Source organism: Crocuta crocuta, unplaced genomic scaffold (assembly GCF_008692635.1).
Source record: "Crocuta crocuta isolate KB4526 unplaced genomic scaffold, BGI_CrCroc_1.0 scaffold646, whole genome shotgun sequence".
Taxonomy (NCBI): Eukaryota; Metazoa; Chordata; class Mammalia; order Carnivora; family Hyaenidae; genus Crocuta; species Crocuta crocuta.
The window spans coordinates 757,927-772,855 of NW_027530851.1; the positions used below are offsets into that span (position 1 = coordinate 757,927).

Below are 14,929 nucleotides of genomic sequence, written 5' to 3' on the forward strand. Positions count from 1 at the left end.
TGCTAATATTCAGCTTTAGTAGGTAGTAGCAAACAGGTTTGTTGTATTAATATATAGTCCAACTTGAAGCATGAAAGTTCTGATTATCCTATATCCTCACCAACAGTAGCTATTATCCTACCTTACATTTTAAATTATCTTCTTATTTTCATTCTTTCATTTGTTCATAAATGCATTTATTCAACAACCATTGATTGATTGCCTAATATGCCACGCAGTAAAGACACAAACTCAAAGACAAATAATATAAAGTTCTTACCTTCTAGGTGCTCAGCAACTAAAGAGAGAGAGAGAGAGAGAAGTTTATAGATAAATCTCTTTCAGGAAATGTTGCTGACACTATGGCTTAGAGAATGCAGGCTTGACCATTGCCCTTTTCCTCACCACATAATTGTCATATGAGTTTATAAAGGAAATATAAATTTATAATCAGTAAGTATCTATTTAATATGATCATTTATATATTAAAATAAACTAACTTTTGAAGCAATATTAAAAATATTGAGGCCCAAATTAGTGCTTTTACATTTAAAACACATCATTATACTTTATTGGATTAAGTATATGGCTTTGGAACAAGAAATGTTGCCCTTCAGGTACAAAGGAAGATCTCTCAGTTATCAACTTCTATAAGTGTGTCATTTTATACAAATTTATGGCAAAGAAGCATGATACATTTTCCTTCTCTTTAAATACTTAAAATAGTAGATTTCCTTACCGAATTCTTATTTATTGTTAGTCTACTGATGAGAGTTCTGTTTACAAGATTTTTCAGTGCCTGTGAAAATATTTGCATATTTTATACATTATATTTTCCCCTAGCCAATTTTCAGTTGATCTGGCTAAAGTTGCAGAAGGGTGGAAAATTTGAAGTTCAGAGAAGGAATCTATGAACAGAAACAGTCTTGGTCAGTAGCTGTGCCTAATTTTAAAGGCATGATATTTAGCCAAAGTAAATATCAGCTCATTTAGGAGCAGAACCTTCAAAAGAACTGCCCAACCCTATAGCTGTGTAACTGAGTTACTTATGGGCTTGATACACTTTATTTTACTATCCTGGAAATTTTCTCTTTCTTTGTGTTGATGGTTCACAACTTAGGCTGCCTTCCAATAGTGTATGTTGTATATAGTATAGTTTGATATTCTGGATGTCTAGATCCCCAGCTCTGGTGTGGAGAATAGGGGTGGTTGAAGGGAATGAAAAGAAAAAGGTCTCTTTCTGGTTGAGCTGTCACACCAGTGTAAAATGTCCTTTGGCTGGTAACCATTTACATGGTTCAATATCTTTAAAGTGTCACTATCTTGTTATTTTATCAGATAGGTCTATAATTATTCTTGTCTACCTATTTCCATTTGATTATAAAACTGGGTGTGGTGATTTTATTTTTGTTGGAATTTTAACTGTTGGAGACAGGCATTTTGTCTGCTAATGAAAGGCTAATAGAGCTGTATGATTAAAATAGGTATTTAGAAGTCCTTGTAATTATAGTGACCAGATTGATGGCTCTATTTTTATGGCATTGCCTTTTTTTTTTTTTTTTCATCACTATGCCTGTACATTCTCAAGTTACCCATAGAAACCTGCTTTTCTTAGTTCAGAGACTTAAGTACAAACACACAGAAATCTGTCCTTTAATCCCCTGTTCAGATTGCTTGACTCTTGCCTTATTACCATCAGGGAGAGTTGATCTGGAGCCACTAACTGCATCTGTGAATTCATTTCACATTAAAAGTTCTCTATCTCCTGAGTTAATCAAGGACATCTAACCCAATAGGCACATAATTGTTTCTGTGTTTTTTGTTTTATCTCAACATTGAGGAAATGTTCTATAATTGCTAATTTATGTCATTTGTCTTTTGGAATAAATCTATATTGGAAATCTTTACATTACAAAGTTGAGTTGCATCTGTTTAAGCCAATGACACAGTTTCTTTGCTATGAAGATCTTTAAAGTCTCTGAAGATTTATGCTTTTTGAACTGAAAAGCATCCCAAAATTATGACTGTTCTGCAGGTAGTAGTGCATATACACCTCTTATTATCTAGAGGAATTATCTCTATGACTGAAGTCTTATTCAGTTGTTTTTAGTGTGTCACCACAAATTATTTTTTCATGAAAGACAAGTAAACATATCACTTGTGTACGTAGAGGGATATGCCTAGCTAAAAGATGGCCAATCTTGTACACTCCAGAATCATGTAGAAATATCAGGTAAATAATAGTTCTTCTGATTAACTGGGGGGTAAATAAAGTGTTGGATTTTACATGCCTGGGAAACAGGGTCATTGAGTGGAGGGAGGGAGTAGTATCCTGATTTTATCACTGGGCTAAGTGATTGCACTAAGAGGCCATCTGTTGCTGGCTACATATACATAAAAACTCCATGCATTATTTTGAATTGACTTGGAATAATTACAAAGTACATATTCATAGTGAACATGTGCTTATTATGTGTTATAATGATCAATGCAACAGAGTATTTAGAACCAGGGATCAAGTTGGCAAACTTAGATTGTGGTTGGTTACAGTTAAATGTTGGAAGATTCTTCTAATTGCATAGTGTTAAAATACCTTAAAATCTGGAATTTAGGCTCATGAGATTTTTCAGTGTTTTTTTATATTCTAGCTGTGGAAGAGTGAGGATATCTTTAAATAATATTTTTTTTTCTTGATTATGTTATGCAGAGTACAAATACATGTATACATGTATGTGTGTGTGTTGATAGATAAAGAGAAGTATCCTAATCTCATTATAGAAATTATTCAGTGGAGTTTTTTTCTCTTAATTACTATCTCTTGGTTTACTGGAATCAGCTATTGCTTCTTAATACATATTAATATAAAATGAATATAAATGGGCATTACTCCAAATCCTTTGGCCTATCCCCTAGAATGGAATAATAGCTTGTATAACGTAGACATATTTACCATGTTATTGTCATTTACAAATGTAGTTTCCCCTCCTCTCTCTTAAAAATATATATGTATGTATGTATGTATGTATGTATGTATGTATGATTCTGCCTCGTAGAGTTGACCAATAGGATGGTAATATGATTACCTATTTATGACCCTAGAATTGATGTAACCAAACCGAGTTGAGGGCTTTTCCAGTTTTACTACTTGCCTGATTGTTATTCTTGGAGTCAACTGGATGCTCTTCCCTCTAAATGCATGAACAGTTTTAGCTCTGACTGAGCTAAAATAAGGGATTAAATGGCCATAAGAGAAATCTTCTATATTAGCTTCTGACTCAGTCAAAGGGATCCATAATTTTTATCATAACATATGTGGTTTGCTGCCATATGGATTGTGGTACTGAAGGAGGCTTGTGTAAAGTTGTTCAATTATTGCAATAATTCATCAGTCTGAATCAATTCATCGCATAGATATTAATGAGGCAGAGTCTAGTTTGGGGACAAAATGAGAGAAAAATTCATAGTTATCTCACAGATAGATTATATGGGCTGAAAAGCAAATAAACTTCACTTTTCAAAATCCCTTCACCTTTTCATATCCCCTAAATAAGAGCTTTACCTTATTTTTAGGTTTTGCTGGCAAATCTAAAACAGTGTGCCGCTGCTGTGCCTTTTTATTTCAAGCAGGTAATAAAGTTATTGCAGCAGTGTTTTCAAATCAAGATGAATAAAATGCCATGGAAATGCATAGGAGATAAAATTCAGTATGCAAAATTTGTAGTTTCGTTGCTGAAATGATTCTTCTTATTTCAGCACTTTAGGCAGCAGGAAAGAGCCATGTCATTGAGATTAAATACTGTAATTCTACAGATCTTGCAGTTAAAAAAAAATGAATACGTATCACACAGGGATCGAAAGACAAAATAGCTGTTTAATATGAAGAGTGGCATATTTAGTATTAGAATTTTTCCTACCCTAGATTAAATTTTGTTCAAGAAACTCAGGGTATTGGGGTATGCTGATATTAGTGCAATTGTATATTTTGATAACATTTCTAAACATATCAGGTCTTGATCTTAGGGTCATGAGTTCAAGCTCCATGTTGGGGCTTAAAAAAAAAAGACTAAGAATTATGTTTGTGACTGTGCCTTTTTATTTTTTTTTACAAGCTGGATAAATCATTTCATGCCATTTGGTTACTAAGCAATTGCTTAGAAAATGTTCTTTTGTTCCACTCAACTAACTCCTTTAATTAAATAGTAACATTTTGTAGGTGCTGTGTATCAATGTCAAAGCAATTCACTACCTACATGGTTCAAAGCTCAAGGTGGTAAATCTTACATTTTGAGAACTTAATTTCATCTCCTGAAAACAAATTACACAAATTAATAAACAAATACGCAAAGTTTTACTATTGCCATCTCCAAATGATGGCTCTCACACTGACGTTGTAGTCTACATTTTGTTGTATGGAATAGATAGATAGTTTTCTTATAGTGGCATAGGCAACTTTGTTTTTCAAAGTGTTATTGAACCAGTCATTCATTCTATAATTATTGAACGTAGACATTGATAGATACTGAGAATGTAATGATAGGAAAGTTTTATGAGTACATTATAAGTTTTATTGGAAAACAGAGATAAAAGAAAAACTATTCACAGTCTCAAAGTTCCCCAGTCACTACTAGGAGCTTTTTGGTGTAGTTCCTTCTGATGGTGATGGTTGGTAGTTTTCATTTTTCTCCCCTAGGAGTACACTTTTTACTTTTTAAGATGAGAGCTCTAATAGACTCAAACATTAAATATCCCCTGATATTTGTTATATAATTTTTTAATGTTTTATTTATTTCTGAGAGAGATAGAGAGACAGCGTGAGCAGGGGAGGGTCAGAGAAAGAGGGAGATACACAGTCTGAAACAGGCTCCAGGCTCTGAGCCAGCTGTCAGCACAGACCCCGAGAGGGGCTCGAACCCACAAATCATGAGATCATGATGTGAGCCGAAGTTGGACACTTAACCGACTGAGCCACCCATGTGCCCCTGTTATTTAATCTTAACATCTGGATTTCTTGAAGTTTGTGTGAAATTCTATTAAACAGATACACCATAATTTGTGTCTCTATTTTCCTCTTGTTGAATATTTTGATTATTTCCTATTTTTTTGCTCTTCTGCTCTTCTAAACAAAGATTTAAATTGTCCCCTTGTACTAAATTCCCAGACATGGGATTACTTTAAGATTTAAACACATTTTTATTTCTTGATATTATATTGGTAGATTATTTTCCAAAAACATGATCAGTTCACTTGCCTACAAGCAAGCTGTATACTCAAATGCCATTTAACTATGCATCATTAACCATGGTCAGGGCTGTGTGAATACAGGATCACCTGTTCAAGGTTTGCAACCTCTTCTTCAAAATTCTGCTCCACTGCTCTTTTGAGAAATGGAAATATAAGTAATGTAGTTTTAGGTATGTGTAAGCCATGGATTGCTGAAGTGAAGTGACTTTTAACATTGTTGTAGTGTTTCTCCAGAAGAGGCTATTGGTGTTTTGGACTAGAGACTATCCTGTACATTTCAGAATCTTAAGTCACTTTCAACCCACTCAAAGCTGTTAGCACTCTTCAATCTTTTGAATGACTCCTCTTAAGGAAGAGGCACTCGAAGGAGATGAAGAAACCCTTGTTCAGCTCTATAGAATCATTAGTGACAAAAAAATACATAGTATAAACAAACATATACATCACTCAAGGAGAGCTTTGCTATTCAGTTGAAATTTTTCTCACTTTATTTAAAGTATTTCTGCATACTTAACAGAAATCATGTATATTTATTTCATGGTTCTCAAGTTGTTTGTAAGTATGGGCAGTGGGCCACACTGCACACTTTCCATAGTCTACCATAACTATATGCTAACACTCATGTAATTTTTATGGAGATGATAAGAGATGACACTGGCTCCTTTTGACTGACACTTGGTCTAGGTGCCGGTGCAGGAGCCTCGGGCTTAACAATATCCAAACTTTGTGATGTTTTAGTATTTATTTGATCAGGCCACACTTCTGAGCCACCTAAATGATAGTGATTTGAAAAAAGTATCTATCAATGAGATTGTTGGATTTTTAAAAAGGATTTTAATATATTAAACTTTAAAGTTATTTTACTTAAAAAGCTGTTAGTGTACAAATTGTAAACAAAATTAAAACAGTAATTTATCTGAGAGGTAATTTTTAGAATTTGCTGATTGATATGAGCAAAAACTATGAGATAGTAGCCAGAAGAGTGAATGGAGAGGTATTTGGCTTCTTAAGGAATTTGTTACGACTAGAAATCTGAAGTATCGAAATCACAGAGTGAAAATTATGGAAGAATTATTACTCTTTTCATAAATATATCTGCATTGCAGTTCATAAAATATGGATGCAGGAGAAGGCTTGTTACATAAATTTGAAATTTTCAAATGTGTACTTCATGTCAACATCTAAGGAAAAATTAACCAAATTATGTTATCTGTGTGATATTGAAAGCTCCCCAAAAATCCTTCTAATTATCTATACCTTGCTTTTCATTTCTTATGGGAAGAAAGGCAACTTACTCATCAGTGCTACTATTTCAGATTTCTTGAAGTACCATTAAATTATATTGTTATCTTAGGGGGCATAATTTAAACTCATTTGAAATTATTATAGGGTAGCTGATAAATAAATGCTTCAGTTACTTGGTGCATTGATAAAATTCTTCCTGCTCTCACACTTTCTGTTCACAGTCTCTACTGTCTGTCTGCCTTTACTTCAGTATTTAATGGTGGTGAGGAAAATAAATTAAACAATATGAAGCATGAGCTAGTGAATTTTCTTTTTAAACTGAAACTGGATCAGAATTTTGTTAGAGGGGAACGATAAAGAAATAGAATAACATTGATTTTAAAGTGATCCATTCTTTTAAGAAAATAAATGATAGTAAATAAAATATCACCAAGGCAAACAGTACAATATTGATTTTTACAGGAATTTAGATATGGTAAGGGAACATTGACTCCTATAGCCACTTGAAATAATAATGTTTCTCTTTATTTTTTATTTCCTTAAAAATGCAAATAGCCAAAAAAGGCAGTATAGATAAATTATTTGTTCTTTATATTTTCCACTGCTTTGAACTTAAGTATGAAACTTTCCTAGAACTGTTTTCTGCTCACAGGCTTCTTAACAAATGGAGAAAAGCTAGAGCTAAGATATCTCCCAGGAAGAAGGATGAGGTTGTAGTACTCATCTGTGGTAGGCTGAAAAATGGCCCTAAAGATAGCATGTCCTAATTTCCGGAACCCATGACTATTGCCAAAAATGGTCTTTGAGGATGTGATTAAGTTAGCAGTCTTGATTTAGGGAGATCTTGGATTATCATTGTGGATCCTAAATGCAATCACAGGTATCCTTACTTTAAGAAGGAGCTAGAGAAATATTTGACAACTGGGAGAAGAGGAGAAGGCAGTGTGAGTAATGAATGAGAGACTGGAGTGCTGTGGCCACAAGCCAGGGATTGAATACCAACAGCCAGTAGATGTTGGAAGAGGAAAGGAACTGAGTCTTCCCTAGTCACTCGGAGGAAGTATGGCCTGGTGCCACCTTGGCTTTGACCCAGCTATACTGATATTGAGTATCTGGCCTCCAGAACTATGAGACAATACATTTCTGTTGTTGTAAGCCATCAAGGTAGTGGTAGTTTGTTACAGCAGCCATAGGAGACAAGTGTAGTGCCATTGCCTGCATTAACTGGGAGGGCTAATCTTGAGATACTTTTAGTCAAGACTTCTTTGATGAGTAAATAAAACAGTTTTGAAGGTTTTAGGATTAAGAGAGATTTTCATTTACTTATTTGTAAAGATGAATATAGAAGTGTCATTTGCCTTGATGTTTACTTCGTTAACTGACTTTTTTCCTGGCTTTGTGGCTTCTATTTCTGATTTTGGATTTTATTAATTAACCGAATGTTAGTAAACGACATAGATGTTTGTAAAATAGCATTGTAATTGGAATAATTGGATGAGAATATAGTTTCATAATGACTAATCTTGATTTCGAGACACTTTTTGAAATTATCTGAAATAAATAAGGCAATTTGAACGTACAATTATGATTGAATAATAGGTTTAGATCTAGAATAATGAATGTAAGTCATTAATTGAAAGTTAATTGTTACATTGGCAAAGTTTATCCTGTATTTTGGGTATTGCATGCTTCAGTTGATACCTAGTGTACAATTGGGATTTATTTCCACCACACCTCTGGGTCTGATAGTGTATTAAGTTATGAAGAATATTAATATTGCTGCAGAACAATTACTTGTTCATTTGCTAGCTGATTAAAATTCATGCATAATTTATTGAAATGAATAGAGATTTTATAAATAAGCCTTCTTGTTCTCAAGGGCCTAAAAACAAAATACATATGCTAATATGAGGCTACTGTTTACTTCCAACATAAAAAATTTAATATGTAGTGGTATACTAGTCTCATTAATGTACTTCTAGTCATGCTGTTAATCAATGTATATGCTTCTAAGCCTCTCTGAGCGTTGTCACAGTTCCAGAATTGAGCGAATGCTTTGATGACTGGACTGTACCTTTTGTTTGCTTGACCATAGCAAGTGAAATATAAAACTGATCAGAGTGATTTATTACCCTTCTTCAGACTAAGCACCTGATTATATCAAACTCATTTCTTCATGTACACAAAACACTAGTGATGAATATTAATTTTTGGTTTTAAATTTATATACTCCCTGGTAAAACAAAGCAAAATAACATCAAATATGGGGCTTGTTGACATATTTAGACATGTAAAGTCTTAAAAACGCTTTGAAGAATGCCTAGTTTACCAATGAAGATATTGTAATGTAAAGAAGTTAAATAACATGCTCACATTGACCCAGCTATTCATGTATACCTTTTGTGAAACTAGAATCTCCTAATGTCAAATTTAATTTCTTTATTATTATTAATATTTTTATTTTTTAAAGTAGCTTCTCTTTTTAAGTGTATTATTTGAGAGAGAGAAAGAGAGAGAGTGAGCAAGCAGGGGAGGGGCAGAGAGAGAGACAGAGAGAGAGAAAATCCCAAGCAGGCTCTGCATTGTCCCTGTGGAGCCCGATGTGGGGCTCAAACTCACAAACCATGAAATCATGCCCTGAGCTGAAAGCAGTCAGATGAGTCAGATGCGCAATCGACTGAGCCACCCAGGTGCCCCTGAAATTTCACTCTTTTACATGTCATTTCCTTAAAGATAGAAATGATAGAAGAGAGGTTATGGTTTACTTTTTCACTTGTTTCTAATAATATGTTTTAGCTTTTCCCCGCCTCTTCTCTCCCTTCCACTCTCCTCCTTTGTTTGCTTCTATTTCCACAGCAGTGGTGTGCAGGGTTTTGAAGGGTGAGATTTATCATTCAGTATACACTTACTAGTTCAGGTTTCAGAATACTTATAAATTGAGAGATTACCCAAGGTTTGGTAATCATAATACACTTGGCAAATCGTTCCGTCATGTTAATATGAGACCTCTTCAGGTTGTTTTTCAGCTGTGATGTGAGTGAGGCATTGTGGGTTTAAGTTAGACCCCTAGTAAGCTGTGAATTTAGCTGCATTTACTACTTAACTTACATTAGTCAGTATATGAGCCATCTGGAGTGAAAATAAACCTTGCACATGTGAGGCAACTCTGTTTATTCGTAAAAATACAGGCTGCTTCTTAAAATCTGTGCAACATTTAGAAGGTCTGCAAAGATATTTGCATTTCTTCTATTATGCTCATTTCTCTATTCGGTTTCATTTCAGTTTAAGGTTTAGAAAATGTGTCAACTTTCTCTTTCTGTCTACTAAGACTTTTGTAAACTCGAAATATAAAAGTCAGTTAGTTGGTAAAAGTTCATGATATGAAATGACGAGCTCTTTCTTTAGCAGATAAATGAAAATTCTAAACTATTTTGGTTTTATTTAAACTTTTTAGTTTGTGAGTGACTTCTCAAGGGAAGTCAGTTGTGAAAATTGGAAGATTCAGCGTCTACACAATTCTGACTCTATATTATGGGAACAATTTTTAAACCATGAAGAACAGATGGTGTTAAGAACTACTTTCTCAGAGAAATAGAAATAATTCTACATGTGAAGTTTATATAGCACATACACTATCTTACTTAATCTTAGTTTTATTTTCACTTGAAATATGAGCATAGTGAAGTGCAGTTCTTGTGTTTCTACTAGTTCGAAAGCTATTGCCATAAAGAGCCAGAATTACTGATGGGACTCACTTCATATGCTTCAGGTGATTTGGGATAGAAAAAAAGAAAGTTTGTGTTATTCTGTAGACATCTCCACCCCATGTTATTACTTTTTAATTTTACATTTATCTGAATATAGCTGACACACAATACTACCTTAGTTTCAAGTGTACAATGTAGTGACTCCACAAGCCTGTACTACATCTTCTGGTATGCTCACAAGTGTAGCTACCATCTCTTACCACACAACATTATTACAATATCATTGTATGCTTGTTTTCTACATAACTCTCATTTTAAAATAATGGATTTATGGATTTATTGTTACTGTGTCTCCCTTGCCTTATTATGTGAAAAACCAGTGTACAGAACGGCCTAAAAATTACTAGTCATTCTGTAAATATTAGTCATATGAATTTTGGAGGAAAATTAATAAAAATGACTTTAGTATGCATACAGATGTAGGCCATCTAGTCTTATTCCTTATGTTAGGGGTGTTTGTAATTCAGGGGATCATAAAGCGAAAACTATACTTTCATACTGTTAGGGCTTAAAAGCAAATCTTGGGCTAGAGCTGAAAACCCTTGCTTCATTTGAGCCTGTATCAGAAGGCAAAACCTCCCTGACGTTTTGGGTTTGTTTGTTAGTTTTGTTTGTTTTTGTGTGTGGGTTTTTTTTTTTTTTACATTATATATTATTCCAAGTATATGTTGCCATTAAAACAGAAAATCCAGTTTGAAATTCGCTGTCTTTTTAAGTTCCTTCTATCTATATCTTCTCCAGTCCACCCCTCCCGAGTAGGGAGAGGAACTATTTTCTTTCCTACGGGGCACCTGGCTGGCTTCAGGTTGTGAGTCTAGGCCCCACTTTGGGTATAGAGATTACTTAAAAATAAAATAAAATAGTCTTCCTTCATATAATTTGCTTTAACTCTTAACACACACACACACACACACACACACACACACAATTAAAACAATATTGAGGCAGTTACTACCACTTTGCTAAGATTAACACTTTCCTTTAAAGTCTTTTGGCTTCTCTGAGAAGTAGTATTCAAAAGACTCAAAGAAGACCCACCCGATCACAGTGTACTAATTAGACTATCTTGATGACATAGGAGTCCCTGTGGAGAGACCACAGGGACAAAGCTAGACTGTGGAGTCCTTTGTAAGATCCAGTGTCAAATATCAGCTACATTGTTGTTAAAGGAACGATGGGAGCCCATTTGATCTTTGGTTATTTCTAGAAGTTCAAACATTACAGTAATCTTTCCAAAGTTTCTTTCAAGCAAATATCTTCGCTGTCCAAACAATTAATTTGTAGTGTACCTTTGACATTTGAGTTTGATGTGTGCTCCATTGCTTTATCACATGCTTCTCCCAAAGGCTAGCGATATGCAAGGACTTGTGATTTGGCCTCGGTGTAAATTTCAATTTCTTACGTTCTATGGTTGGTGTGTAGAAACAAGTCAGCACTTGGTATCAGCTTCTACTTTCAGCTTTGCTGTTCCTTCCTCTTTAGCTCATCTGCAGGAACTCTGCTTTGTTTGAAAAACAAAGCAAAACCAAAAACATTGCTTTGCCATATTTCATGAATGAAATAAGGAGTTGTAGCGGTTTTCATTAATTTGGAGATTTGTAGAGGTTTTAGGACCTCAAGAATGTCAAAGATCAACTGTACTTTGTTAGTAGCTAATCAGAGGTATCCATCTGTAAATATTTTTCCTTTTATTTCTCTTGGTTACTGTGCCTGTACAAGTTTATCTCCTGGGAGACATGTTTCTAATAAAAGGAAAATTGTGGTAAAAAGGGTCATATCCCATCTGTGAAAGTATTTGCTCTTTAAAAGTACAGTTTCTGAATCACTCATGTTCTGGTTTTCCGTAAGTATTTATTATGTACTCCTAAGCAAATTATTCATTAAGCTTTGAAAGGTATTAAGATATCTATGTATTACATTCTTCGGGATTTTTAGCTAATGAGATTGCACATTCACCTCTCCTAGAACCACCAAGACCCATTGCTCCACCCCAGCTGCTCGGTGTTGGGCCTACATACTTGCTGATTCAGCTGAATGCCAACTCCATCATTGGGGATGGTCCCATTATCCTGAAAGAAGTGGAGTACCGAATGACGTCAGGATCCTGGACAGAGACTCATGCAGTCAACGCTCCAACTTATAAATTGTGGCATTTGGATCCAGATACTGAATATGAGATCCGTGTTCTGCTTACAAGACCTGGCGAAGGTGGAACGGGGCTTCCAGGACCTCCTCTAATCACGAGAACCAAATGTGCAGGTAAGACTGAATAGCAGGCCACTCTGCCTAGTGAAGGAATCTAGCATTAGACATATAATATGCATACAGTATTCAGTATTCTAATTATTTGGTACGTAATATAGTCACACTCTTCTGAGAGTTCAATGAATTTGGTAAAGTGTAGCTTTATGGCATAATTGGATTGATTTAAGAGCAGTGTGTTTCTCTATTATTATTCAGTATTATTGTAAATTCATAATCTTTTCTTATGTGGCAATTTTGCTCAGTTTGCTTGAATTCAGTCTGAAATTTCTGATAGATGCAGGTGAAGGCAGTCTTACCACTGAGAGACATCTTTTGCAATTCAAATGAATGCTGAATACCTCTTGGCTATGTAGAAATTGTCTCCCTTGATAATTTTGCTGTGGCCATTGCAGAGGCCAGGTCTGATAATATAGATTAAAAAGTTACTCTGAGCCAGGTCTTCATGAGATTAACTCTTCTATTCAGCTTGACGCACAGTTGTAGAGTATACAGAGGCCTGTAGTTGCCCTTCCCATGTCAGAAACAGCATGGTGGGAATAATAGCATCTGGACAAAATACAAAAATGAAAAGTGAAATAAAAAGTAATATATAAATATACATCCTAATTGTACCATGTTGTTATAATGGAAGAAATTGTTAGCTGTTTATCAAAAGCCACTAAAAGTTTAATTGTCTAAGTTATTAGAGTACATTTTTAGTGTACTGTTTATTTTATTATTACGATTACTTTCATTTTAGTTTATTTGAAAGAGACATTTTTTTATCCATCAAGCATTATGTTGAAACACCTGCAGACTCAGTACATGGATCTATGCATCATGAACATTTAATGATTTAGGTTTTGAACATTGAAAACTAACACTGTAGAGATCTATGAAAATGTAAATGCCTGTAATTGTCTTTTTTTTTTTTCTTGAACATCTGTTTGGCATTTACAGTATTTTTAATTTTACAGTATTTCGGGGCAAGTCACCAAGAGAACTGATTTAAAAATCAATAGTCAAACCCATGAAATTAACTGATACACTGTCATCTTTAAATTTTTTAAAATCCAGCTCAATTTTTATATCTTAATGTTTACATATACATTTTATATATTAATGTATTTTATATATTAACATAGAAAGATGCCCATAACAGGGTGTTTAACTGCTCAATTGTTAGTGTGAGATTTAGACAACAGAGTTTACTCATTTGCGGTTTGGTATTGTACACCAATTCTGTGGTTGAAAAACAGCTTGACCTAGAAGACATTGTTTAAGTCTCCATGGCTCAGCCTAAATCACACAATTTCCTTTTTAGATTTTCTGTACAGCTCGGTCTTTTCGTTATAGGTATGTGGCAAATTATTCTGATTGTAGTAGGTGACCTTTCTGAGGGAGAGGCAAGTGGACTCTACAACCTCAGGTAGTTAGAGGAATAATTGTGGACACTGCGGGAGTAGCTCACTCTGTCTTCCAAAATGAAATGGCACGTGCTAACATAAAAAGATGAACAATGGGGTTCATTTTACTGAAGACATTGCTTCTATATGTTTTCTAATAAAATTACCTTTCTTTCTACATTTAATCTTTATAAGGTATATATATATAAATTAAAATAATGAATGGCAATTTACTATTCTTGTGGTCTTCTTTTTGACTTTTTGTTCCCCCAAGTTTTTATTCAAATTCCAGCTAATTAACAGCGTAATATTAGTTTCAGATGTAGAATTTAGTAATTCATCACAAGTGTTCTCCTTTATCCCCATCACCCTTTTAGCCCATCCCTCCACCCACCTCCCCTTCAGTAACCATCAGTTTGTTGTCTGTAGTTAAGTCTGTTTCTTGGTTTGCCTCTCTTCCCTGCCCCCTTCTCCTATCATGTTTATTTGTTTGGTTTCTTAAATTCCATGTATGAACGAAATCCTATGGTATTTGTCTTTCTCTGATTGATCTATTTCACTTAGCACAGTACTCTCTCTGTCCACATTGTTGCAAATGGCAAGATTTCATTCTTTTTTATGGCTGAGTAATATTCTATTATATACACATAATGGATAGATATCTCTATCTCTCTATCCCTATATATCTCATATTTTGTTTATCCATTCATAGGGCAGTGGACAGTTGGACTCTTAACATAATTTGGCTATTGTTCATAACTTCTTTCTGACTTCCGTACTCAAACTTCTTTATTTTAAATATCTCATCTGTTTTCTTATTTTTAAAAAGATTTCATCAAAGCAGACCATTAAAATTTAGCAGTACCATAAAATATATTGTTAATATAACGTGATTTTTGTTTAACTAAGAATTACTTGAAATCAGTCATTGATGTGTGAGCCAATGGCGACTACAAGTATATGAGATTGTGTTTTAAAGCTAATTATGCTGTATTAAGTGGATGAAAACCGTATGTTAATGTGTATTGATTTATCCCTATTGAATGC

At 34.3% G+C, this 14,929-nt stretch overlaps 1 protein-coding gene across 3 annotated transcripts in view; it reads left to right on the forward strand.

Moving 5' to 3' along the window:
* The window catches only part of PTPRK (protein tyrosine phosphatase receptor type K), a 421,190-nt gene that overhangs the window by 186,542 nt on the left and 219,719 nt on the right, over positions 1-14,929 (forward strand). For all 3 annotated transcript variants that reach the window (XM_077769421.1, XM_077769423.1, XM_077769422.1), the window contains exon 6: positions 12,198-12,491. In XM_077769421.1, the coding sequence (XP_077625547.1) occupies positions 12,198-12,491 (294 nt within the window). The remainder of the gene's footprint in view (positions 1-12,197; positions 12,492-14,929) is intronic.